The sequence below is a fragment of the Chrysochloris asiatica genome, unplaced genomic scaffold (assembly GCF_000296735.1).
Source record: "Chrysochloris asiatica unplaced genomic scaffold, ChrAsi1.0 scaffold00043, whole genome shotgun sequence".
NCBI lineage: Eukaryota > Metazoa > Chordata > Mammalia > Afrosoricida > Chrysochloridae > Chrysochloris > Chrysochloris asiatica.
Window position 1 is genome coordinate 19,903,350 of NW_006408561.1, and position 25,745 is coordinate 19,929,094.

The 25,745-nt window shown below is 38.5% G+C and overlaps 1 protein-coding gene across 2 annotated transcripts in view; it reads right to left on the reverse strand.

The window, feature by feature from the left end:
* PLD1 (phospholipase D1, phosphatidylcholine-specific) overlaps window positions 1–25,745 on the reverse strand; it is a 168,775-nt gene that overhangs the window by 80,245 nt on the left and 62,785 nt on the right. Inside the window, exons 12-15 of one of the 2 annotated variants that reach the window (XM_006861840.1) lie at window positions 21,864–21,974; window positions 11,562–11,762; window positions 8,722–8,935; window positions 7,283–7,396 (exon numbers count right to left, since the gene is read on the reverse strand). In XM_006861840.1, the coding sequence (XP_006861902.1) occupies window positions 7,283–7,396; window positions 8,722–8,935; window positions 11,562–11,762; window positions 21,864–21,974 (640 nt within the window). The remainder of the gene's footprint in view (window positions 1–7,282; window positions 7,397–8,721; window positions 8,936–11,561; window positions 11,763–21,863; window positions 21,975–25,745) is intronic. The other variant, XM_006861841.1, reaches the window with a different exon arrangement.

The following is a 25,745-nucleotide window of genomic DNA, read 5'->3' on the forward strand; positions in this document are numbered from 1 at the left end:
CATTGCTGGGGCCATTCCACTTTAAGGGTAAAAACTTTCAATTTAAAAGTTTGTAAGTTTATGGGGTATGGTGGACCATCCAAGCAACTAAGGAGAAAGCCTAGCAGAACTACAAATCACAAATACAGTGCTTGGCACAATGAGGCACTTAACAAATAGGCATTGGATGCAAAAAAATGTATATCGAACGAATAAATGATACTACTTGCAGTAGCATCCAGGGAAAGCATGGTCCACATGCACCACAATTCTGACTGTATTTGGACAGCTCTGGTCTTCAAGGCCTCTGTAAAGTTGGCACATTATTCCTTCTGTCTGAAATGTTCTTCCCTGCCTCTCAGTCTGGTTTCCTAACCATCCTTCAAGAACAGGTTGTCACTTACTCTGGAAAGGCCTGATGTGGCCCTGTGGGCTGATGCACTGGACTGCAAGATTGGTTTGAACCTCAAGGTTGGTGGTTCAAGCTCACCAGTCACTTCTCAGAAATCCTATACAGGATTGCTGAGTCAGAACCAACTCGATGGCACTTAACTACAACAACTCTAGAAAGGTGTCCCTAGATGATTATAGGGAGAGTCCATTACTAATTGTTACTGTCCCATAAATCAATGGCTCTGACTCTCTGATACAATTGTATAAGGACCTCCCCTCCATGAGTCTATAAACTCCTCAGGTGTAGGGACTGTATCCATGCCCCCCCCCATCAGCCCCACTGACAAGTGTAGCTATTGGCAGCCAGAAGATGATCAATAGATATTGCAGAACAAAAATTTTTAAACATTAACCATACACTTATACCATACACCACACACATTCTATCTCTAACTAAAAAGTTCATGTTCTAGAAGTTATTGGTATTTTTTCTATAAAAGAAAAATGCCTTAAAGTGCCAAAGACTAAAAAGATTAAATACTGTTAAAAATAGAATTCTACTAATTTCTCCCAATTGACTTCTTGTTGTCTAACCCTGAAATGGCCTGAATTAAAAAGTAGATTTGCTTGTTGTTCAATTATAGAGTCCTTATAGTAAGTAATGCGCCAGACTGTAAAGCCGTTTGAACTGCAAAGTCAGCGGTTCAAGCTCACCAGCTGCTCCTAGGAAAACCTATACAGGGTCGCTATGGGTCAGAATCAACTCGACGGCACTTAACAACAACAACAACATAATAAGTATGGACTCCTAGTATGGCGCTGCAGGATAATGCACTGGACTACAAAGTAGGTTTGAACTGCAAAGTCAGCAGTTCAAATCCACCAACCACTCCTCAGTCCCCCTAAACAGGGTCGCTGAGTCAGAACCAACTCGATGGCACTAAGCAAAAACAAAAATAGTAAGTATGTTGTTGTTGTTAAGTGCTGTCGAGTCGGTTGTGACCCATAGCAATCCTGTATAGGGTTTCTGAAGAGCCACTGATGAGCTTGAATCACCGACCTTGTAGTCCAAACTGACTTTGCAGTCCAGTGCATTAGCCCACAGCACTACACCAGGACTCCAGAAAGTATGGTAGTTTGTTAAAAAAAAAAAAAGAGGAGGGGCAACAAAGAATCAGATGCATAATGGGTAAAATCCCAAATTTTATATTTCAACTTCTTGAGCCAATACTTAGGAGTCAACTCCTTCTCTCACTTCTAGTATATCCGTAGATACTGTCAGTTGTATTGTCAAGCTATATTCAATATCTGCCTGGTCATTATTTTCCAGTTTCACTATGACTACTTGATCCAAGCCACCATCATATCTTATCTGGCCTGATTCAAGAATGAGCCTGCAAACATGAAAGTCAGATCTTATTTGTCTTTGCTTAAAACTCTCCAATGACTTCTCATCTCACGCAGAGTGAAAAACAAAATTTGTACAATGGCCTGAAGGACCTAATGTAATACAGCTCAGTCTATAACCTCTGGCCTCACGGCCCATCATTCCCCAGTAGCCCACTCAACTACAGCCACATTGGCTCCCTGGCTGTCCCTGGACTATACCTCATAGTCTTAAAGTGGTTAGTCCTCCTGTCTGGGCCGCCCTCCCCACAGATAGCCTCTTATCCTTGTTCTTTTCTTCCTTTTGGTCTCTGTTCAAAAATCACCTAATTAGAAATGCATTCTCCAACCACCATATTTAAAACTGTAACTCTTCCGACTGCCTTTCTTCCCTTATTGTTCTTGGTTTAAATTGAGTCAGCTTCAACTCACAGCAATCTTAGGTGTACCAGGAAGAAGAACTGCCTGGTCCTGCAGTCATTTGCCAGTCCATCTCATGCTGAGTTTCTCTTGTTTTTATTGACCCTCTACCTCACCCTGCTGTATTGTTCTCCATGGTAATGATCACCACCTGACATATCGTGTATTTGATCTATTTGTGTTTAGAATTTTCCTCCCTACCTCTCATGTAAAGTATTAGCTTCATTTTGTTTGTTTTATTAGCTCAATGAATATTTATTTAGTCAAATAAATGGTTCATACACATTTATTTTTGTGTCCGCACTTAGTTTGTAATGACTGTACAATTCCATCAGAGGATGAACCATTCATCATGTTCTTCACCATCCATTCCTACTATTGGACATTTAGGTTGTTTACATTTTTTTCTCTTAATAAACTATGTTGTAATGGAAGTGCATTCAGTTTAATAGAAGAGGGCTATAGGTATAAATCTAGGATGCTTTCTGTCAATAGCTGCAAACCAGGTACATTGGCCTCCTGATACTATTATCACTGTGGACATCACCACTCTCAGCCTTACCTTGCCCTGATTCATTAATGTGTTAAGCTTCTGGTTCACATCTTGTTTTCCACTTCCCCCCAACCCCATCATCAGCAATACTATGACTGGTCATAATTCAGATATCTCAACTTTATGATTCTTCCTTCTCATTAAAAGCAAACAAAAATTCAGTCAGTCCTGAAGGATTAAAGTTACACACTGGAATTAAAAGGTGCTACTGGAGACCCCCAATGAGATGGACTGGCCAAGTGGCAGCATCAGTGGACTCAAGCGTGGCAACAATAGTGAGGTTGGCCCAGGATTGGGCAGTGTTTTGTTCTGCTGTGTATAAGGTTGCTATGAGTTGGTACGACTTGATGGCACCTAACAACAACAACAGGAGTCCTGGTGTGGCCCTGTGGCTAATGCTTCAGATTGCACAGTCATTTGAACTGCAAATTCGGTGGTTCAAGTTCACCACCTGCTCCTTGGAAACCCTATACAGGCTCACTATGGGGTCGGAATCGACTTGAAGGCATTTAACAACAACTACCAGAGACCTGGTGTGGCTAATGCGTCCAACTGCAAAGCTGGATTTTGCAATGGAATGAGGTCACCTGTGACAGGTCTAAGAAGTTCCTCAGCTGTTGCCCCCAGCTCTGTTTCTGCTGCAGAGGGGCCACGTTAGAATCCAATCCCAGGAAAAAAATGAATCTGGAGTTCACGAAAGATGGCAGGTGCTTTTTATAGCTTTCAGTGGGTTTTGAGAGGTGCATAGAACTGACAAAATACCTCTCGAGGCAACGGTTTTACTGGACACAATGTTTTGAAAAGGATTCAATTCCATTTAAAATGATGGCATTTTGAGTATTTTTCACATTCTATACCATGTCTTCCTTTTTATTTTCTATAGGAAAAGTGTAAATGTGAATTAAAATTGCCTGGCAAGGTTTAGGCACAAATATTAAAATGTTTGACTGCTGGTTAAAAAAAAAAAAAAAAAAAGGTGCACTTGTTTAAACTGCAAGGTTGGTGGTTCAAGCTCACCAGCAGCTCCTTGGAAACCCTATACACAGGGTCGCTGTGGGTTGGAGTCAACTCGATAACACTTAACATCAACAACACCAGGCCTATTTCAAATTCTTTATCTTTCATACAATTTGAAATTGAAATTTTCAAGAAACTGATGCAGCACTGCAGATGTTCACTCATCTATGCCAAGAAATTTGAAAGACAGCTCCCTGGCCAACTGATTGTAAGAGATCCATATCTGTGCCCTTTCCAAAGAGAGGTGACCTAAACAAATGTGGAGATTATTGAACAATATTATTAATATCATATGCAAATAGAATTTTGCTGAAGGTAATTCAAAAATGGTTGCAATAGTACATTGACAAGGAACTGCCAGAAATTCAAGCCAAATTTAGAAGAGGATGTGGAACTAGGGATATCATCGCTGACCTCATTGACTGAAAGCAGAGAATATCAGAAAATGTTTACTTGTGCTTTATTGACTATGAAAAGATTCTGTGTGGACCATGACAAACCATGGATAACATTGCGAAGAATGAGTATTACAGAACATTTCATTGTTTGAACTGCAAATTTTGTGGTTGACCAAGATGCGATTGTTAGAACAGAACAGGGCAATACTGAATGGTATAAAATCAGGAAAAGTGTGCACCAGGGTCGCATCCTTTCACCATACTTATTCAATCTATGTAATGACCAAATAATCCAAGAACATGTAATATATGAAGAAGAATGTGGCATTGAGATTGGAGGAAGAATCTGTGATATGTAGATGATACACTTTTGCTTGCTGAAAGCAAAGAGGGCTTAAAATACTACTAATGAAGATCAACCCAACAGCCTTGAATATAGATTGCACCTCAATGTGAAGAAAACAAAAATCCTCCTAACTGGACCAATAAATAATATTATGACAAATAGAGAAAAGATTGAAATTGTCAAGGACTGCATTTTGCTTGGATCTCCAATCAATGCTCATGGAAAACAGCAGTCAAGAAGAAATCAAAAGATGTATTGCATTGGGGAAATCTGCTTCAGAAGACCTCTTTAAAGCATTTAAGAGCAAAGATGTCTGTTTGAGGACTAAGGTAAATCTGACCCAATCCATGATATTTCTAATTGTCTCGTATACATGCAAAAGTTGAACAATGAATAAGGAAGACTCTAAAAGAATTGATGGACTTGAGTTATGGTGTTGGAGAAAAACATTAAAAGTACCATGTACTTCAGAATAACAAAAAATCTGTGTTGGAAGAAGTACAGTCAGATGCTCACGAGAAGACAGGACAGCAAGACATATTATCAGGAGGGACCAGTTCCCTGGAGAAGGACATCATGCCTGGTAAAGTCGAGGATCAACAAAAAAGAGGAAGACCCCCAAGGAGATGGACTGACATAGTGGCAGCAGCAATGGGCTCAAACATAGCAACAGTTGGGAGGATGGCACAGGACTGGGCAGTGTTTCATTCTGTTGCGCACAGGGTCTCTTTGAGTTGGAACCAACTTGATAGCACCTAAAAACAACAACAGGTCTCTGAAGTTGCAAAAACCTCTTGGCTCTGAGTACCTAGACTTTGAAACTCTTTTGAGGACAGAAAATACTGTGAGTAGTTTTTGAATTCATACATACATCAAACATTAGCTGCATGCTAAATATCTCTATCATATATGACCATTTCCATTTAAAAATATTTTAATGTTATTATGCTTTTCTAATTATACAATTATTTAACAGTTACATTGGAGCTCAAACAAAACATTAAAAATGAAGTTAATCAATGCATTTTAAAAGAAAACAAATGTTCTCACAAAATATATTGATACTAAGAGGAATCTTTATACTAAAATGCTGACAACTATTGCTCAAAGTTCAGCTTAATTTATTAGGTTCAATAGTGCCTGCAGTCACAAGTGACTCAGACCTAGTATGTCAGCTGGGCTCTAACTTCCTCATTTCCCACATGAGTACATGAAACCTTGGCCTTGGAATTTCACCCAAAAGGTGGTAATCTGAATTTCTGCTAAATCACAAATGAGCATGGGGAGGCTAATAACTGGGGCCATCATGGGCAGATCACTTATCTCCAGGGCTGAGTTTCCTCATCCATAAAACAGAACAAGATTACAAGTATGCCTCACTTTATTGTGTCTCATAGATATAGTCTTGTTTTACACATCCAAGGCTACAGCAGCCCTACACTGGACAAGTCTATCAGCGCTCTCTTTCCAATAGCATATGCTCACTCAGTATTTCTGTGTCACACTTTGGTCATTCTCATAATATTTCAAGCTTTTTCATCATGCTACTGCATATTTAATAGACTAGAGAATAGTGTGAACATAACTTTTATATGCACTGGAAAACCAAGATATTTGTGTGACTCAATTTATTGTAATCGTTGCTTTATTGTGGTGGTCAGGAACTGAACCCACAATAGCTCTGAGGCATGCCTGTACTACTGGACACTGCAAATACTCAGGCACTGAAAGAGGGAGTCTGCATACCACAAATGTTAGCAAATGATTTCACCACTGTTATTTGTTACTATTATTCCTTGTCCCTATATCGTCTTATCAGTTGCCAAATTTCTTTTTATTCTCACCACTCTAATTTATGACCTGATTAATTCACTCCTTGAAAATTTGGGTCTTCTTACAAAAGGTCATCAGATAATAATTTCTAAAAATCCACATCTAAAGCATTACACCTCCATTTAGAGAGCTTCACGATTCTTAATAAAATAAAGGTCCCATTCCTCACCCTCGTGTTGCATCCTTCAAATATGACCACTGCATATCTCTCTAGTCTTCTATGCGACAGCTCCACTACATGATATATTTTCATTTCTAATATTTTAAAGCATTTGCCATTTCCTTCAACTTTAATGTCTTCCTACTCTTACCCATGTCAATCAAATAACTCTCAGACGTCACTCAAATGTCACCTTCTCAAGACAGTCTTCCTGGGTCACTATTGAGGAAGTTGTCCCACCTTCCACAGGTCTTCTAACACTTCCAAACTGTCTGTGTCACTCAGGTGTTGTTAGCTCCTGTCAAAGAAGCCCCTAACTCATGGTGACCCCATACACATGGGATTAAGCCATTGTGATCATAGTGTTTCCATTGGCTGACATTTAAAAGTAGACCATCAGGCCTTTCTTCATAGTCCGTCTTAGTCTGAAAACTCAATATCACAGCAACATGCAACCCTCCATTGGCACTTAAAATGTGGTGCATTGGCTGGGAATCAAACCTGAGTATTTTGCAGAGCAGGCAAGAAGTCTACCACTGAACACCCCCTCCCCCCGCCCCCAAATGCTTCAGACAGTTATCAGAATGTTTTATCCTCACTGCTTAGGAGTGTAAGCTCTTGGGAATAGAATTTGTGTACTACCCAGGACTTTATACAAAGCTGACTCTCGCTGACATACATGGTGTGAAAACTATAAACACAAAACCAAATCAGAAATGACTCACTATGTTCATACAGCGGACAATGCAACAAAAGCAGAAGCCTACAGAGGGCCTGCTGCTTCACACGTAACTTACCATTGTTAGGTCTAACGGATCCCTGCTCAGACTCACTGGAATGGCGAAAGAGTTTCAAGTGGGGTTTTAAGCCATGGATTAAATTCTGATGACTTCTAGAGTGATTTAAGTAACCTGGGGAAAGTTGAGAGTTCTTTTTTTTTTTTTCCCCAAAAGCAATATTTATCTATATTAAATTATCTAAACTAGAAAGCAAATTTGATCTTTTAAAAAACTAGACAAAGCTATACAATCAGTCATAAAATTCTGTGCAACAGAAAATTCCAGGGCTTTAGAAAAGATTTGAAAAGAATGATAAATTTATAGGCTGTCAAGACTTCGATGGCATAAACCAGAAATACTTCTGGGTGGGAAAAAAAATAAAATTTCTTCTAAGAAAAGTTTATAAAGTACCTCCTACCCTTCTCTTTTTCTTTTAAGGCTTGATGTAGGAGCCTTCTGTCATTCTGTTACCAACAGAAGCAAGAATTGTGGTCATTATTACTACTTTGTGTGAATAAAACAACAAATCTGTTCCAAAATGAGGCAACGACATCATAAAACGGCATAAAAATGAGGTGCATTGACCAGAAATCATACCCAGGTCTCTTTCATGGAGGCTAAGAAGTCTGCCACTGAGCCCCCACTGCCCTTATATGGTTATTAGGCATGTTTTATCCTCACCCCTGGAGTGTAAGTTCTTGTGGACCACCTAGTGCTTTGCACAGAGTTGGTTCTCAATTGCTTATGTGAGTGAGTAAAGTTAAGAGACTTTGGGCAGGAGGCTCATTTGTGGACTGGGGTGCGCCTCCAGGCACTTAATTGAGGAGCTGGGTTTGCTTGCCCATCTAGAGCTTAGTGCCTTCAGGCTAAGGTTTAGAGTGGAGTGCACTGCCTTTTGGTCATTTATCAGCAGTTAAAAGAGTTTTGTCACACTGACCACTAGGACAGTGACCAGGTCAAGGGGCCAAGGGCCAGAGAGATGTCTACTGAGAAGAGGCTATCCTGACCAAAGAACTGTATCTTGAACATATCTAATGTTGAATAGCAACCTGTGAACTTCCCTAATAAACCCCATAATCCTGAGTATGGTCTGTTGAGTTCTGTGTGGCTATTACAGTGAATTCTCAAACCCAGCTGAGAAGTAGAGAGTGCCATGGGAGGAATGGTTGGTGTCGAATTGGTAAGGAATATTGGAGGCTGGAGGCATGTCTGACCTCAGCTTCAGAGGAAGCCGTCAAGGCCTGATGAATTTGATTCTCTTGCCCCCTAGTGAAGTAAGAGGAGGCCAGATGCTCCCCTAGAGACTTTTTTTTTTCAGTTTGCAGGGTGATAGTATAAGCTTTGAGCATTGCTCATTTTATTCCCTTATGGAAAGACGATTTTAATAAGTGTATCAGGTCTGGCTGCAGAGGCACAGAATGTCATTACAATACTTTAGAGTGGAGACCACAACTTACTAGAAGAGCTGTCAATACTGCTGATGCTGTCCGAACTTTGCAGGTGGTGTCTGTGGAGCTGCCTGTAGAGGCTGAATTTGGAGAACTTTCTTGGCTTTCCGATGCCTTTCATTTTTGAATCCGTATCATCAACACTCTTCAAGGTGGGCAGATCTTTATCAGACTTAATTTTATCTTTGAGGCTTAAAGAGTCTACACACTCCGTTGCTTCAGCCTGAGAGGAACATTTATAAAAAAAAGAAAAAGATATGCTATATCATGGCCCTTTAATTCAAGTAGAATTGAGTGAGTGAGGAATAAAGTTTGCAATGATAGAGACTCCAGTACAAACATAATATAATCAGGTCCTGAGCTCAGCAACAGGACAACGGTATTATTTAAACATTTGCAAAGGACCATCAGCCATTCCATTGGTGACCAAGTTCCTAAAATTTCCTATCAGTTAGCCTTGCTTTTCTAATTATCTGAGTTACATTCGCTGTTGGGCTACTGCACTTCTGATAAACATTAAGTATGCTACCTGTCAAGCATTTTCCCTGTTAACTAGTCATTTACCGTCCCAGAAAAGTCACTGCCATTTTCAGCATTAAGGTCAGATGGGGCCAATCAAAAAGGTTTAATAAATATATAGATATTTTGACAGCTCTTAATTTGAAAGATACTGTAAGACATTATTAACCTCTTGCTCCATTTACATAGACATCCCTCTAAGTCACCCTCTTCACAGCCTGACATATTCTATCATTATATGACTTTAACACTTGTGACTCATGGGACTATCTCACTGACCTACATTTCCAGTCTCTTGAGGTTTATTGGGAAGTTACTATCTATCCCTGGTGTAGTATGTGCTGCCATCTGGTGGAGACCTGGATAACTGTATGAATCTGAAAAAAATAAAATGGGGTTCACCCCAATAATCCTACCACCAGTATCCACTTGGGACACATGTGTCCCACATAATTGTGCCTTACCTTTTGCCTTTCAGAGCAAGACTTGAATAAATGATAAGATCAATCAAAACATTTCCCCTTGATTTCAGCATGTCTTATTATCCAAAACACATGGTATAACAAAAAAAAATTCAAAACAGAATATAATTTGGTCATGAAAGGATTAAACATAGGAAATTTCCCTAACATTGGTAAGTACTTCTTAATAAGGTTGCTGCTCACTGTTATTCAATGTAATTCCTGACTGCCTCATATTATTGTTTATGAGCTTTTAAGTTACCTAAAACTAATATATGCACATCTAGATTAAAGAAACATTTGACAATAGAAAAAAGGAAAAGATAGTTTCTGGTCCAGATTCATGGTACTAACGTTCTGATTATGATTGATAGTAATAGTTACCATGAATGGACAGGACAGGAATATTATTAGCAAACTGGCATGATGCTTAAATCAATAGAAAATATTATCCACTTCTTAAATGTTAATTGTGGTAGACAAAATATAGAATTTCAATAGATACGTATCAAAAGGATCAAATTATTGACATAATAGGCTTTTAAAAAAATAAAAGTTTGAACTTTGGGAGAAAAATTCAATCTGAATCCTAAATTCAAGTAATTTGAACTTCAGACTCCTGGTGTGGTGCTATCGGATAAGCACTGAGGTGCTAACCACAAGGTTGATGGTTCAAACCCATCAGCTACTCCTTGGAAACCCTATACAGGCTTGTTATGACTCAACAGCACTTAACAACAACAGCGACAACTGGCATAAATCAGTAGCCAACATGTAAGCTTAAATTAAATGCAGGAAGTGCTTTCAATGCAGTAACTATGGTCCTGAATTAGTAATGGCTGCTAACACCCAACCTCACACTATCCACCCTTCACAATCTGAGGACTACCCTAAATCACTGAAGAAGCCACGATACTGTGCCTCAGGGAATTGCTTCTTCTATTGCTTCCACGGCTACTGTATCTCTTAAATACTGTTTCAACTGCAAACATTTCTGTAAGCTGCCTTGCCTTTTTTTTCCAGAACAAGGCTAGAATAGATAAAAAAAAAAAAAAGTCATTCTGAGTGACTGCTATATGTTCAGCACCAGCCCAAGCTTCTCAGTTATTACTTTATTGAATAGCTATGATGACACTATAGCATTACCTGGAACATTAGTAAGGACACTTAATCTGCCAGGCTTTGTGTTCACAATTGTTACTTGTTTTGTAAGAGAAGAAACCAAGACTAATAGATATTAAGTTACTTGTCTAAGGTCACATGCTAGCCAGGCGGTGAGGCTGGTATGTGAGCATAGGCCTATCTGATATTTGATTCAAAGTTTTTAACCCTACTGGAATATGCAACCTTTTGATCGATCAAGCAATTAATCAATGCCATTCTATTAACACAAAGGAGCTCTGGTAGCATTGTTGTTGTTGTTAAGTGCCATCGAGTCGGTTCTGACCCATAGCGACCCTGTACAGGGTTTCCGAGGGTGTAAATCTTTACAGGAGTAGAAAGCCTCATCTTTCTCCCGCGGAGCGGCTGGTAGTTTCGAACCGCTGACCTTAAGGTTCGCAGCCCAATTCGTAACCACTACGCTACCAGAGCTCCTTATGGTAGCATAGTGGTTACAAATCAGGCTGTGAACCTTAAAGTCAGCAGTTCAAAACTACCAGCTGTTCGACGGTGGGAGAAAGATGAGGCTTTCTGCTCCCATAAAGATTTACAGCCTTGGAAACCCTGTAAAGGTTCGCTATGAGGGTCGCTATGAGTCGGAACTGACTCCACGGCACATTACCATAACAATAACCATTCTATTAACACCTGTTTATATACAGTTTATGTTCATTTAACACAGTTCCATAAAGTTGAAGGTTTTCTTACTGTGAGGGACACCAGGGATGGTCCCGTAGTGATGCGCTTCACGCTGCCCACATCTGTGAGTCTGTGTTCATTGTCGTCCCACCTTCCATAGGCCAGGTCAATCCCACCCACAAAGGCCACAGACTGGTCAATGATGACAAGTTTCTCATGATGCGCCCACAGATACACAGTGGATGACACATGGTCTGGGTGCCTCATCACCTTGAAAGGAAAAATCAAACCACACATAATGGATACATGTATATATTTTGTCAGCTCTTGACTTGAAAGAAACTTTGAGAAGTTATTGCCTTCTAATCATAAGAAACTTTATTACAATTAATTATGCAAAATATCTACTAAGTATTTTCAGGGATGTCTTTTGTAGTTTTTCTTTATACAATGGAATTGAAAATGGCGTTTAAAAATATTCCATGTTACATGAAATAAGTCTGTTTTTCTCCCCTGATAAGCAAGAATTCCCTACAATTCAAATGTTGTTGTTGTTGTTAAGTGCCATCGAGTCGGGTCCGACCCATAGCGACCCTGTACAGGGTTTCCGAGGGTGTAAATCTTTACGGGAGTAGAAAGCCTCATCTTTCTCCCGCGGAGCGGCTGGTAGTTTCGAACCGCTGACCGTAAGGTTCGCAGCCCGATTCGTAACCACTACGCTACCAGAGCTCCTTTCAAATACAGCAACCAAAAAACACTATGTATATACCAAAGAAAATCTCAAATTTCTAATTTTTTCCCTCATATGTAGCATATGAAGACTCCTATTTACTTTTTAAGGGCTCCCTTATACTCAGAGGCCTCAAAAAGCCATATAAAAAATTGATTATCTTTTAATTCCATTCTTCCACAAACTGTGAAACCACCACATAGATGATATTTCGGAAGCTGCCATCTAAGGTGATTTTTTGCCTCATATGCTTTCTACTCCCGTAAAGATTTACACCCTCGGAAACCCTGTACAGGGTCGCTATGGGTCGGAACCGACTCGACGGCACTTAACAACAACAACAACAAATGTTTGGTAGCTATTTCACTTTTCCTACTATAAAAATTATGTTACATCTGGGAGTACACAAAACTAAAATTTCCTAACCAACATCTATCTCTGGCAAGATTTTAATAAATATATTGCTATTTTTATAGTCATTAAGATGAAACAGTAATCACATGGATACAGGTATATATACTCAGGTTTTGGTTTGAAAGTAGCTTTGGGAAATTATTAACCTCCTTCTTTCAAAAGAATTATCTGGAATAAACCTAGTCTAACCTACTATTTTCATATACCTTTAAGTAGAGAGACTCCAAAAATGTTTGAAAATTGTCTTTTCTCTCCTCTGTTTATCTATTTTTCATTTAAATTTTTGTGGTCACAAAACATTTGCCATTTCAACAGTCTTCACATGGACAGTTTAGTGAGTGGTATTAATTATGTTCACCTTATTGTTCAACCATCACCCTTAACCATTTTCAAAATTTCCCATCATCCTTGACAGCAGCTCAATGATGCTAAGCAGTATGTCTTCCTTTCCCCTAAACCGCCCCTGGTTACCACTTAAAACTTTGGTCTCTGTACACTTGACTATTGTAGATATTTCAAATAAGTGAGAGCATACAATATTTGTTCTTTTGTGACTAACTTATTTCACTGAGCATAATGTTTTCAAGATCCATCCATGTTGCGGGATGTATTAGGACTTTGTTTCTCTCTATGGCTGGGTTGATACTCCATTGTGTGGTGCTGTAGGTTAATGCGCCAGGCTGCAAAGCCATTTGAACTGCAAAGTCAGCAATTCAAGCTTACCAGCTGCTCCTCAGAAACTCTATACAGGATTGCTATGGGTCAGAACCGACTCAACGGCAGTTCACAGTAGCAGAAGCAGCAATATTCCATTGTATGTATATATCACATTTTGTTTATCCATTCATCGGTTTACAAACAGGCTGTCTCTACCTGTTGGCTATTGCAAACAGGACTGCAATGAATACTTTTATACAAGTATCTGTTTGCTTTCCTGATTTTAATTCCTTTGGGTATATACCTAAGAGTGTAAATGCTGTATCATATGATAACTCCATGTTCAACTTTTTGAGCAACCACCAAACTGTCTTCCATAGCTGCTGTACTATTATCACACAGTCCCAAGAGCAACAGAAGAAGATTCCAGAAACTACTTTTAATAAGATTTTGTTTACTAATCTAAAATCCAACTAGTGTACACTTTTATCTATGAAATTATTATTTTATAAAATAATGTATCTATATGGACTAAAATTTTTTAAATAGAGGAAAGGAGGAAACACTTGGAAAATCCCATAACTCTAATTAAATACCATGACTGTTTCTTGTACTTTCATGGCTATTTTTCTCTGGTAGCGTAGTGGTTACGAATAGGGCTGCTAACCTTAAGGTCAGCGGTTCAAAACTACCAGCTGCTCCGCAGGAGAAAGATGAGGCTTTCTACTCCTGTAAAGATTTACACCCTCGGAAACCCTGTACAGGGTCGCTATGGGTCGGAACCGACTTGATGGCACTTAACAACAACAACAATATAGCTTTAAACATCATGCCTGTACTGTGAAATCTTGCTTTTCTTTTTAACATTATACTTAGTGATTTTTAAAATATGCTGCATTGAAATTTAAACTTTTCTTATCTACTCAGCTACTTAAAGGACATACAAAACTGCTAATCACCATCTTTCATAATTCTAGTTGTAGATAATCTTTTTTTTTTCTTTATTTTAAATTTTCATTGTGAATTGAGTGAAGGTTTACAGGTAAGATCATCAATTTCACATTTAACAAATCATACACTTTGTCTCATCTCAATGACCACAATCCCCATGCAACAAGTTATCCCACTTTTCTGTAGTTCCTATTTCCATTCCACCCACCTTCCTATCCCTTTTCAACTTTGTCCTTAGGTAAATGTTGCCCTTTTGATTCTGAACAATGGAACATTCCAATTGAACATTCCAACATTTACTACTGTTGTTGGCCTTTCTATATACCTGTCTACTGCTTGATTGAACATTGGGTCACGAGGGTGAGTTCCTTTCCAGACCTGAAGGATGGTCTCGAGTTCCTCCAGTCTGTTTCTGACCAATAAGTCCAGTCTTTTTTGGGTAATTTTGAATTTTGTTCCACATTTTTCCCACTTTATTTGGGACCTTCTTACTCAGGGGTGGGAAATGTCTGGCCTGTGGGCCATATGTGGTGGTGTGCTGTGGAGTCAGTTCCTACTCATAGCGACTCTGTATAGGGTTTCCAAGGCTGTAAATCTTTACAGAAGCAGAAAGCCTCATTTTTTTTCTCCCACGGAATGACTGGTAGTTTCGAACTGCTGACCTTGAGGATAGCAGCCCAACTCGTAACCACTATGCTACCAGAGAAGTTTACATCTTTTTGCCCACTAGATACTCTGCCACATTCTCAGTTTTATTTGCATCAAAGGTATAAACTGTATACAAATATCCTCTTTCAAACCCTTATATTATTTGTGGATATGTTTCCACTCTTCCTCCCATACCCATTCAACCTGTGTATCTGTCCATGTCATTACCCAAAGAACACTACTGTTCCAAAGTGAACTGACTCAACAGCACTTAACAACAACAAACAATACCTCTAGTTCCTATAACCTTTGCATACTTCCCTGTGTCTTTACCATTCTTCTGCTAACTTCCCTCTTCTGTATATCGCCCTTCCCCTTCTTGGGTATTGCCCTCCCCATCACCTGAGTTAGCATGTGTCTACCCTCTAGTCAGTGAATTAGTCTCTTTTCCTTGTCATTCTTGGTAACAATCAAAGAATGTTTCTTTTAGCATGAAAACCTTTCCTTGAATTTTTGCCAATAGTGGTCTCATACGGTATCTGTCCGTTTGTGATTGACTAATTTCATTCAGTTAATTTCCAGGCTCATCCATGGTTTGAAGACTCACCATTAATCTTCACTACTGCATAGCATTCTATTGTGTGTATGTACCAAAGTTTGTCTATCAATTCTTCCACTGATGGGCATTTAGAATATCTTTTTCTGTTTGCTATTGTGAATAATGCTGTGATGAACATTGGTGTGCATATATATACTCATTTCTTGGCTGTTATTTTACTTGTTGATGATCTTTATGTCTGTAAAACCACTGCTTTTAGGATAAAAATTCCGATTCCCTTAATCTTTCCATTTAGAGCCAAATTGTTTAATCCATTGGTTGTCTTATTTCCTTACTTATTTTCTTGAAAAGTTATATACATTTATTCATTCACTCCTCAGAGAGTTAATAAGTACCACTTTTAAAGTGACACTGTGTTTGTTTCTGTGTGTGTGGGGGGAGGGGGTTGGCACAAGGGTGTCACAACAGAATCACAAAAATATCCAATGAAGCCTGAGTAATTTGATCCAGTTTATCTTTGATCTTTAAAAAAAACCAAAAAAACGGTAGGATCAACTCCATATTTTGAGTTATTCATGAACAAATTATATTTGCTTTATGCTACTTAAAAGGAGCTCTGGTAGCGTAGTGGTTACGAATCGGGCTGCGAACCTTAAGGTCAGTGGTTCGAAACTACCAGCCGCTCCGCGGGAGAAAGATGAGGCTTTCTACTCCCATAAAGATTTACACCCTTGGAAACCCTATACAGGGTCGCTATGGGTCGGAACCGACTCGACGGCACATAACAACAACAACAACAACTTAAAGACAGAATATTTTCATCCTGGAATTGTTTCTTGTAGTAGGTGCCTGGTTTCAATTTTTTTTGATCAATGAATGAATAATGTTTAGAAATGATGCAACACAGAAAATTAATACTTAGGGGAAACAAACATTTTGATTCTTTTAACCAAATGAAGCATGCTACTCTTTTATTTAAGCCTGTGGAGATTTATTAATTAAGTCTCAATCCATTTCAATGACTGAAATTTTAGGTCTTTGATAAAGTACCAGAGAGTTTTCAAATTTCTTATCATTTTTATTTACTTTATAAGTATTTCATAATAACCCACCATTGTTGAAATGATTCTGATTCAGAGCAACCCCATAGGAAAGAGTGAAAACGGTCCATAGGATCTGAGACTATAAATCTTCATGGATGCAGACTGCCTCATCTTTCTCCTGCAGAGCAGCTGCTATGTTTGAACTCCTGGCTTTTACTGTTAGCAACTGAACACTTTAACCCACTGCATCACTGCTGTTGCTGCTGTTAAGTGCAGTATAGGGTTTCCAATGAGTGACTGGTGTGTTTGACCGGCTGGCCTTACTGTTAGCAGTCCAGTGCTTACTCTACAGTGCCACTGACGTTGTAAGGTGCTGTTGAGTCAATTCCAACTCATAGTGACCCTGCATAAGATTTCTGAGGAGTGGCTAGTGAGTTTGAAATGTTGACCTTGCAGTTCGAACTGACCTTGCAATCCAGTGCTTATCTTACAGTACAACACCAGGACACACAGTGCCACTTGTTATTGTTGTTAGGTGCCATCAAGTCAGTACTGACTCATAGCAACCGTATGCACACCAGAGTAAAACACTGCCCAGTCTTGTGCCAACCCCACAATCATTGTTATGTCTGAACTCATTGCTACTGCCACTGTGCCAATCCATCTCATGGGTGGTCTTTCTCGTTTACTTTACCCTCCACTTTACCAAACATGATATCCTTCTCCAGGGACTGGTCATTCTTGATAATATGTCCAAAGTATGACACATGAAGTCTTGCCATCATGGCTTCCAAGGAGCACTCTGGCTGCATTTCTTCCAACACAGATCTGTTGGTTCTTTAGGTAGTCCATGGTACTTTTAATATTCTCCTCCACACCATAATTCAAATGCATCAATTCTTTCACTGTCTTCCTTATTCATTGTCCAAATTTCACATGTATATGAGATTATTGAAAATACCATGGCTTGATTCAGTACACTTTAGTCCTCAAACTAACATCTTTGCTCTTCAACTCTTTAAAGAGGTCTTGTGAAACAGATTTGCCTAATGCAATACATTGTTTGATTTCTTGACTGCTGCTTCAGTGAGCGTTGATTACTGTTCCAAGCAAAATGAAGTCTTGAACAACTTCAATCTTTTCTCCCTTTAACTTGATGCTATTTAATGGTCCAGTGATGAGGGTTTTTTGTTTTGTTTTGTTTTTCTTTCTTTTCTTTTTTTACATTGTGGTGCAACCCATACCAAAGACTGTGGTCTTTATTCTTCATCAATAAGTATTTTAAGTCCTCTTTACTGTCAGCAAGCAAGGTTATATCATCTGCATGTTACACATTGTTAATGAATCTTCCTCCAATCCTGATGCCATGTTTTTCTTTATATAATCCAACTTCTCCTCAGAATATTTGCTCAGCATACAGATTGAATAAATATGGTGAAAGAATACAACTGTGGATCACACCTTTCCTAATTTTTAACAATTCAGTATCTCTTTGCTCTGTTCGAACAATTGCCTCTTGGTCTATATACAATTTCCTCATAAACACAATTTAGTGTACCAGAATATTCATATACTTTGCAGTGTTGTCCATAGCTACTCATGATCCACACAAATGAAAAACTTTGTGTAATCAATAAAGCACAGGTAAACATCTTTCTGGTATTCTCTGCTTTCAGCCATGATCCATCTGACATCAGCAACAATATTTCCTATTCAACCGTCTCTACTAAATCTTCCTTGAACCTCTGGAAGGTGTCTGTCAGTGTATGGATGCAGCCATTTTTTAGCAAAATTTTACTTGCATGTGACATTAATGATATTGTCTAATAGTTTCTGCATTCGGTTGGATCACCTCTCTTTGGAAAGGGTACAAATAGGGATCTCTCCCTTCAGTTAGCATGTAGATGTCTTCCAAATTTCTTGGTATATATGAATGAGTGTCTCCAGTGCTGCATCAGTTTTTGAAAGATTTCAATTTGTATTCCATTAATTCCTGGTGCCTTTTCCTTTGCCAGTGCCTTCAATGCACCTTGAATGTCTTCCTTCAGGATCATTGGTTCTTGATAATATTGTTTCTTGAAATGGCTAAACATCAACCACTTCTGTTTTTGGTTACAGTGATTCTCTGTATTCCTTCTATCTTATTTTGATGCTTTCTGCATCATTCAATATTTTGCCCATAGAAGCCTACTCTATTGCAAGCCAAGGCATGTATTTTTTCTTCAGTTCTTTCAGCTTCAAGAGTGTGTTCTTCCCTTTTTGTTTCCCAACTCCAGGTCTTTGCACATTGACTTTGTCTTCTTAAGCTAACCTTTGATATTTCTATTCAGCTTTTACATCCTCATTTCTTCCATTTGCTCTCTATGGTGAAGAGCAAGTTTCAGAGTCTCTACTAACATCTGTTTGGGAAATTTCCTTCTTTTTTGTCTTCTTAATTATCTTTTGCTTTCTTCCTGTATTAGTTCTTTATGTCATCCCACAACTTTTCTGGTTTTCAGTCCTATGTGCCAATGCATCAAATCTGTTATTCAGATGATCTCTAAATTCAGATGGGATATGTTCAAGGTCATATTTTGACTCTTTTAGACTTGTTTTAATTGTCTTCAGTTTCAGTCTGTACTTGCATGTGAGCAATTGATGGTCTGTTCCAAAGTCTGCTCCTGGCCTTGTTTTGGTTGATGATATGGAGCTTTTCCACCATTTTTTTTTTTTTCACAGATGTAGTCAATTTGATTATTGTGTACTCCATCTAGTGAAGTCCATGTATATAGTCATCTTTTATGTTGTTTAAAAAGGTATTTGCAATGAAGAAGTCATTGGTCTTGCAAAATTCTGTCATTTGATGATCTCCAGCATTGTTTCTATCACCAAGGCCATATTTTCCAACTGCTGATTCTTCCTCTTTGTTTTTAACCTTTCTTTGCATTTTAATCACCTGTAATTATCAATACATATTTTTGCATGTTAGATCAATTTCAAGTTGAAGAATTTGGTAGAATTCTTTGATTTCATCATCACTGGCTTTAGTGGTTGGTGTGTAAATTTGAATAATACTGGTATTGACTGGACTTCCTTGTAGGCATATGGATATTATCCTATCATAGTCTGCATTGTAAATTCAAGACAGATCTTGCTATGTTATTTTTGATGATGAATATGACACCATTCCTTTTCAATTTGTCAATCCCAGCATAGTAAACCATGTGGCTGTCAGATTCAAAATGGCCAATACCAATCTATTTCAGCTCACCAATGCCTAGGATACCAATGGTTAAATATTCCATTTCAGTTTTGACAATTTCCAAGTTTCCTAGATTTACACTTTGTACATTTCATGTTCTAATTATTAATGGATGTTTACAGCTGTTTCTCTTCATTCTGAGTTGTGCTCCAGCAGCAAATGCAGGTTCTGAAGACTTTACTCCTTTTGCATCATTATGGTCAACTCTACTTTGAGTAGGCAGCTCTGCTCCAGTTGTATTCTGAGTGCCTTCCAACCTGAGAGGCTCATCTTCAGCCATGATATTTGACAATATTCTGGTGCTCTTCATCATGTTTCAATAGTCAGAATTCTGGTGCTGATAGTGTTCCACTGCTATTCATAAGGTTCCAGTGACTAAGTATTCAGAAGTTGTCTGTCTGTCCTTCTTCCTAGTCTGTCTTCATCTGGAAGCTCAGCTGAAAACCACACCATGCTGGTATTTAAAATACCTGTGGCATAGCTTTCAGAAACACAGCAACACGCAAGTCACCACAGTACAACAAAGTGACAGATGTGTGTTGGCACAGTGCCACTAGGGTTCCTGTTATATTGTTGTTGTTGTTAAATGCCATCGAGTCAGTCCTGACTCCTAGTGACCCTGTATAGGGTTTCAACCACTGACCTTGTGATTAGCAGTCCAATGCTAATACTACAGTGCCACACCAGGGCACCCCTTTTATATTCATCGTTGTTGTTAGTGCCGTCATATTGGTTTCAACTCATAGCTATCCTGTGTAGCATTTCCAAGGAGAGGCTGGTTAGTTTGAACTGCTGACCAGGTGGTTCAAGCCAACCTTGCAATCCAGTGCTGTATCCCACAGGGGTCCCTGATTGTTGCAAACAGTTTAGTGCTTGACTACTAACTACAATGTTGATGGTGCAAATGTATCCAGAGGCACCTCAGAAGAAAGATCTGCAACCATTCTGAAAGACTGCAACCATTGAAAACTTTGTGGTGCACAGTTCTACTCTGACATACATGGGTCATCATTGGTCAGAATAGACTCAACGACAACTGGTTTGGTTTTAGTTTTGATTAAATAAGAAAAGTCCTGTGAACCTCCGGGAGTTCTCTTTGTTGTACCAGTGCTTAGAGGATGTCACAGGAAGAGCACATTTAAGAGGTTCCAGGAGAATATGTGTGGAACTGTGGGTTAATGCACCTGACTGCAAAGCCATGTGAACTGCAAGGTCAGCGGTTCAAGCTTACCAGCCGTTCCCCGGAGACCCTATACAGGGTTGCTATGGGTCAGAATTGACTCGACAGAACTTCATAACAACAACAACAAGGAGAATATGGTGTGGTGCTATAGGAAAAGCAATAGACTGCTAACCACAAACTGGCAGTTCAAACCCACCAGCTGCTCTTTGGAATCCTCATATAGAGTTGCTATGTATCAGAACCGACTCGACGATACTGAACAACAGCAACAAAAAGGATAATCTTAATTAAAAATGTGAGAACTTAATGTCGAATATTCAAACAACTCTGGAAAACCTGTTCTTGACCAAACCATTACTTTCAATGATCAGGGCCAGAGAAGTAGAAATGTGAACCCATCAATGTAGGGAGTAGAACAGTTTTTGTTTTATGATTAGAAAGGATGAAAAGTCATTTATCCAAGGAAGTTCTTTATCCTAAGGAAGTTATTTTAGGAAATTCTCCAGATTACCAATGCTTAGAGTAAAGCATATAAACATATCTGAAAAATTCCTCAAAATTAATAAAGAAGAAACTGTTCATCAAGATTAACCGGAATAGAGAAGCAGCAACACCAGATATGGAGGCAAAGGTGGGACATGGAGAGAGGAAGCAGCTGGGGACTCTAGATTCATGGAAAGATAGGGACTAAGAGATGGCAGCCAGGAGGCAGACTTGTAGAATGTGGCCTTTGGTGGTGTAAATTATTATATATGACTGAGCATTTAAAAAAAGAGCTAACATGAATAGAAATACTGTTAACTGATGGTACATGGAGGGATTATAATCTTTGTAATGAAACAAGGTGCATGATTTGTTGAATGTAAAACTGATGATCTGCCCTGTAAATGTTCACTCAATTCACAAGAAAAACATTAAAAAACAAAAAAAGATTAACCTGGATACCTTTATGTTGGGGTGTAGATGCATTAAAGTCCTCTTGCTGTATCCACTATTGATTCCAAGAGCAAGTTCCACCTCTTTGTAGAGCATTATGAAGATCTTTACTCCCTGTTGCTGTCACAAAATAAAACACAAGAAGGAGTGAATATCTCTGGGAAACAGACTTTCTTTTACTTCTTCAGTTCTGTTCATATTTTCCAATCTTTCTTCAATGAGTTTATAATACAATATTGAATGAAAAAGAAGATACAAGAAGATGAAGACACAAATAATAAAAGTAAAAAGTTATCTTCTTTCCTTCCTATCAACTCACACCTAGCAAGAGTACCAATATTTGACTAATCACAGAATATTCAAATTGTAACCTCAAGTGTTAAAAGTGTCAGCTAGTTTTCCATCATTTAATAGTTCCAAATACTTGTGATTAAGAAAACTTTTAATTTATATTACAGGATTAGGGATTTTATAGTTTTGTTTGTTTTGTCTGCTTATTTATGAGTGCATGTCAAAAAAGTTTATTAAAAATAATAGAAACCTTTATTAAACAAAATGGCAAAATATGAAGCTATTGTTTCTTGACATAACCCCCCATCTAGGTCTATACATTTCTGAAGGTGGTATTTTCATCTTTCTAACCCTTCCTGAGCCCTGGTGTAGCATTGTAGGATAAGCACTGGACAGCTAACCTCAGGGTTGGCAGTTCAAACCCACTAGCCACTCCTTGTTATGTGCTGTGGAGTCAGTTCCGACTCATAGCAACCCTGTACAGGGTTTCCGAGGCTGTAAATCTTTACGGGAGCAGAAAGCCTCATCTTTCTCCCACAGAACAGCTAGCTGGTAGTTTCGAACTGCTGACCTTGTGGTTCGCAGCCCAATTCGTAACCACTACGCTACCAGAGTTCCTTAGCCACTCCTTAGAAACCCTATAAAAGTTTGCTATGAGTCTGAAATGACTCGACAACACTTAACAACTCTTCCTGAAGAATTCTGTGCTCTTCAATTTGTACCATGTTAAGACAGCAGTTTTAGCATGCTTGAGGGATTCAAATTGTGTTCCTTTTCAATGTTCTTTGAGTGTGAGGAACAAAAAGGAATCTGAAGGGACAAGAGATCAGGGCTGTAAGGTAGATGGGATAAGATTTCCCAACTAAATTCTCATAGGGCAGTCCTTACTGCCCTCCAAGAATGAGTAGATGCACTGTTGTGATGGGAAAAAAATCTTTGGCACAGCTTTCCTGGACTTTTTCTCATAAATGTAGTTTTCAATTTTTTAAAACTTCTCATAATAAGTCTCCATAAATTATCCTATGTCTTTGGAGAAAATCTTTCAAGAGGGAGTTCCAAAAGCAGTCACCATAAACTTCTGAGTTGACCTCTCTGCCTTGAAGTTAACTGGCCTGGCAGATTCCCACAGAAGCCAGTGTTTTGATTGGATCCCTTTTTGAAGGCACGCTAACAGGACTAAGACAAGCGCATTACTGAGAGAACTTGTCTGCTGCCATCCACTGATCACCGAGACATGTTTGAACTCATTTGTTTGGAATAGACTAGAATCCTAGTAGCACTACCTTTTTACTTACACTCACATGTTATACCTCAGTGAGTTGAAATAGAGTGATAAGAAACTTTGATGCAATAAATTTGAGTCACACATTTAAGAAGTCTTACTGAGTTGAAAATATACAATTTACAAGAATTGGATATTTTTGCAATGCTATGAAACTATGAAATAGCATATAAATTAATATTCTTAGGTTCAACAACACAGATTATAAAATCTTAACAGCAAACCAAACATATACATAGTTCTGCAATATTGCTCTGCAAATACTAACAAGCACATTTTGTTCCCTAAATTCCTATTAATAACTCATCACTTCAAAATTTGAATAATCTACTTCTCTAAATAATGTTGTTATTGTTGTTGTTAAGCCTTTGAGTCAGTTCTGACCCATAGTGACCCTGTATAGGGTTTCTGAGGAGTGGCTGTGAGCTTGAACCTTGTGGTTCAAACTGACCTTGCAGTCCAGAGCCTAATGACTGAAAAGAGTCCCTGGGGGGTGCAAATGTTACAGTGTTTGGTGAGCTGAAAGGTTAGAAGCTTCGGACCACCAAAAGGCACCTTGGATATAAAGGGCCTGATGATCTACTGTAAAAAATCAACCACTGGAATTCCTATAGAGCACAGTTCTGCTGTGACGCACATAGGGCAGCCACGAGTTACAATTGATTTGACAGCTTTCTTCTTCTCTTTTTTTAATACCTGAAAAGTATATGTTTTTGGAGAGGCACATTACATTTATCTTTTGGTTTGAATCAAGGTTTTGAGTAAAAGGCAAAGATCCATCTTTGCTATGGAAAAATAAAATAGAATATATATGTCATTCTGCTTCTCCAGGTGAGATATGTAGGGTCAGCACTGGACTGGTAACTAACCACAAGGTTGACAGTTCAAAACCACTAGCCACTCTTGGAAACCCTATACAGGGTTTCTATGAGTCAGACCCGACTCAACAGCACACAGCAACACACACACACACACACACAATTCTCCCGTTAACTACTAGTTTTTGGAGCTCACTTACAAGTATGTAAGCACAGGTTTGAATAAAGTAATAAGGAAATAAAAGTAAAACCAAGAAGGGAACAGACTAATTTCTAGGGGTCTATCCAACAGCTAAGGAGACCTGGTGTGGCACTGTGGGTTAATGCGCCAGATTGCAAAGCCGTTTGAACTGCAAGGTTGGCAGTTCAAATTCATCAGCTGCTCCTTGGAAACCCTATACAGGGTCACTAAGGGTCGGAACCGACTCAGTGGTACTTCACAACAACAGCAGCCTCCAATAACTCTTCCACAATGAATCAGTAGCTGCGGGCACTAAATGAAAACTAGAAAATTATTTTGTTTTTCTTCTGGACTGTTCACAATGATTTTGTTATGTAAGTATTTTAGAATTCAGCACTCAGTAACAGTTTCTAAACATAATAATAATAAAAAGCCTCCCACTGACACATATATTACACAGCTTAAAACCCCAAATTCCAACTTAAATGATAGAATGTCATCCCTGACATCTTTCATCATGTTTCATTCATTTTAAATGGATGAAATTCTGCTTCTTAGGCTTAATATAGTATTACTCACACTGGGAAGTAGTTAGAAATTAGGAACTTGACTTAAATCCTATAGTTTTCCATTTGCCTGCATAACTAATAGATTTTTGGAATAATAGAAATATTAACACTAATGGGTTTCATTATCATGTTCCATCTATTAATACCTGTCATTTTCTTATATACTGTGCTATTTCTCTTTGTAATAAATTAACTCTAAAGGAAATAGAGTAGAAACCTTTAAGTCCATTTAGCTTAAATATAAATGATTAATCAGGAAGTAATAAAATATAAAAAGTTCATTTTTATGTGGTCTGTTGTACAATTATTTACCTATATTTGGATCCATAATAAGTAGTTAATTAGTAACAACATTTATATGATAATAAAGTCATAAATTCATCTACATTTAGTCAAGGTATTATAACACTATCATAAACTATGAAAAGTAAAGGAAAAAATTCCTTGGGAATGCAGGCATTTGGTTGAGTCGTAATAATGCATACTTATACGAAACATGGGAAATATTTGTATAAAATGAAAGTCAAAATTATATGTATATACATGTACATGGAGCTCATAATTCAGACATATCGTCAGGAGAAACCATTCTCTGGAGAAGGATATCATGTTTGGTGAAATGGAGAGTCAGAGAGAAAGAGGAGCTAGATTGGCACAGTGGCAGGAGCGATGGGCTCAAACGTAACAGTGATTGTGAGGCTGGCACAGGACTCGGCAGAGTTTTGTACTGTTGTGCATAGGGTCACTATG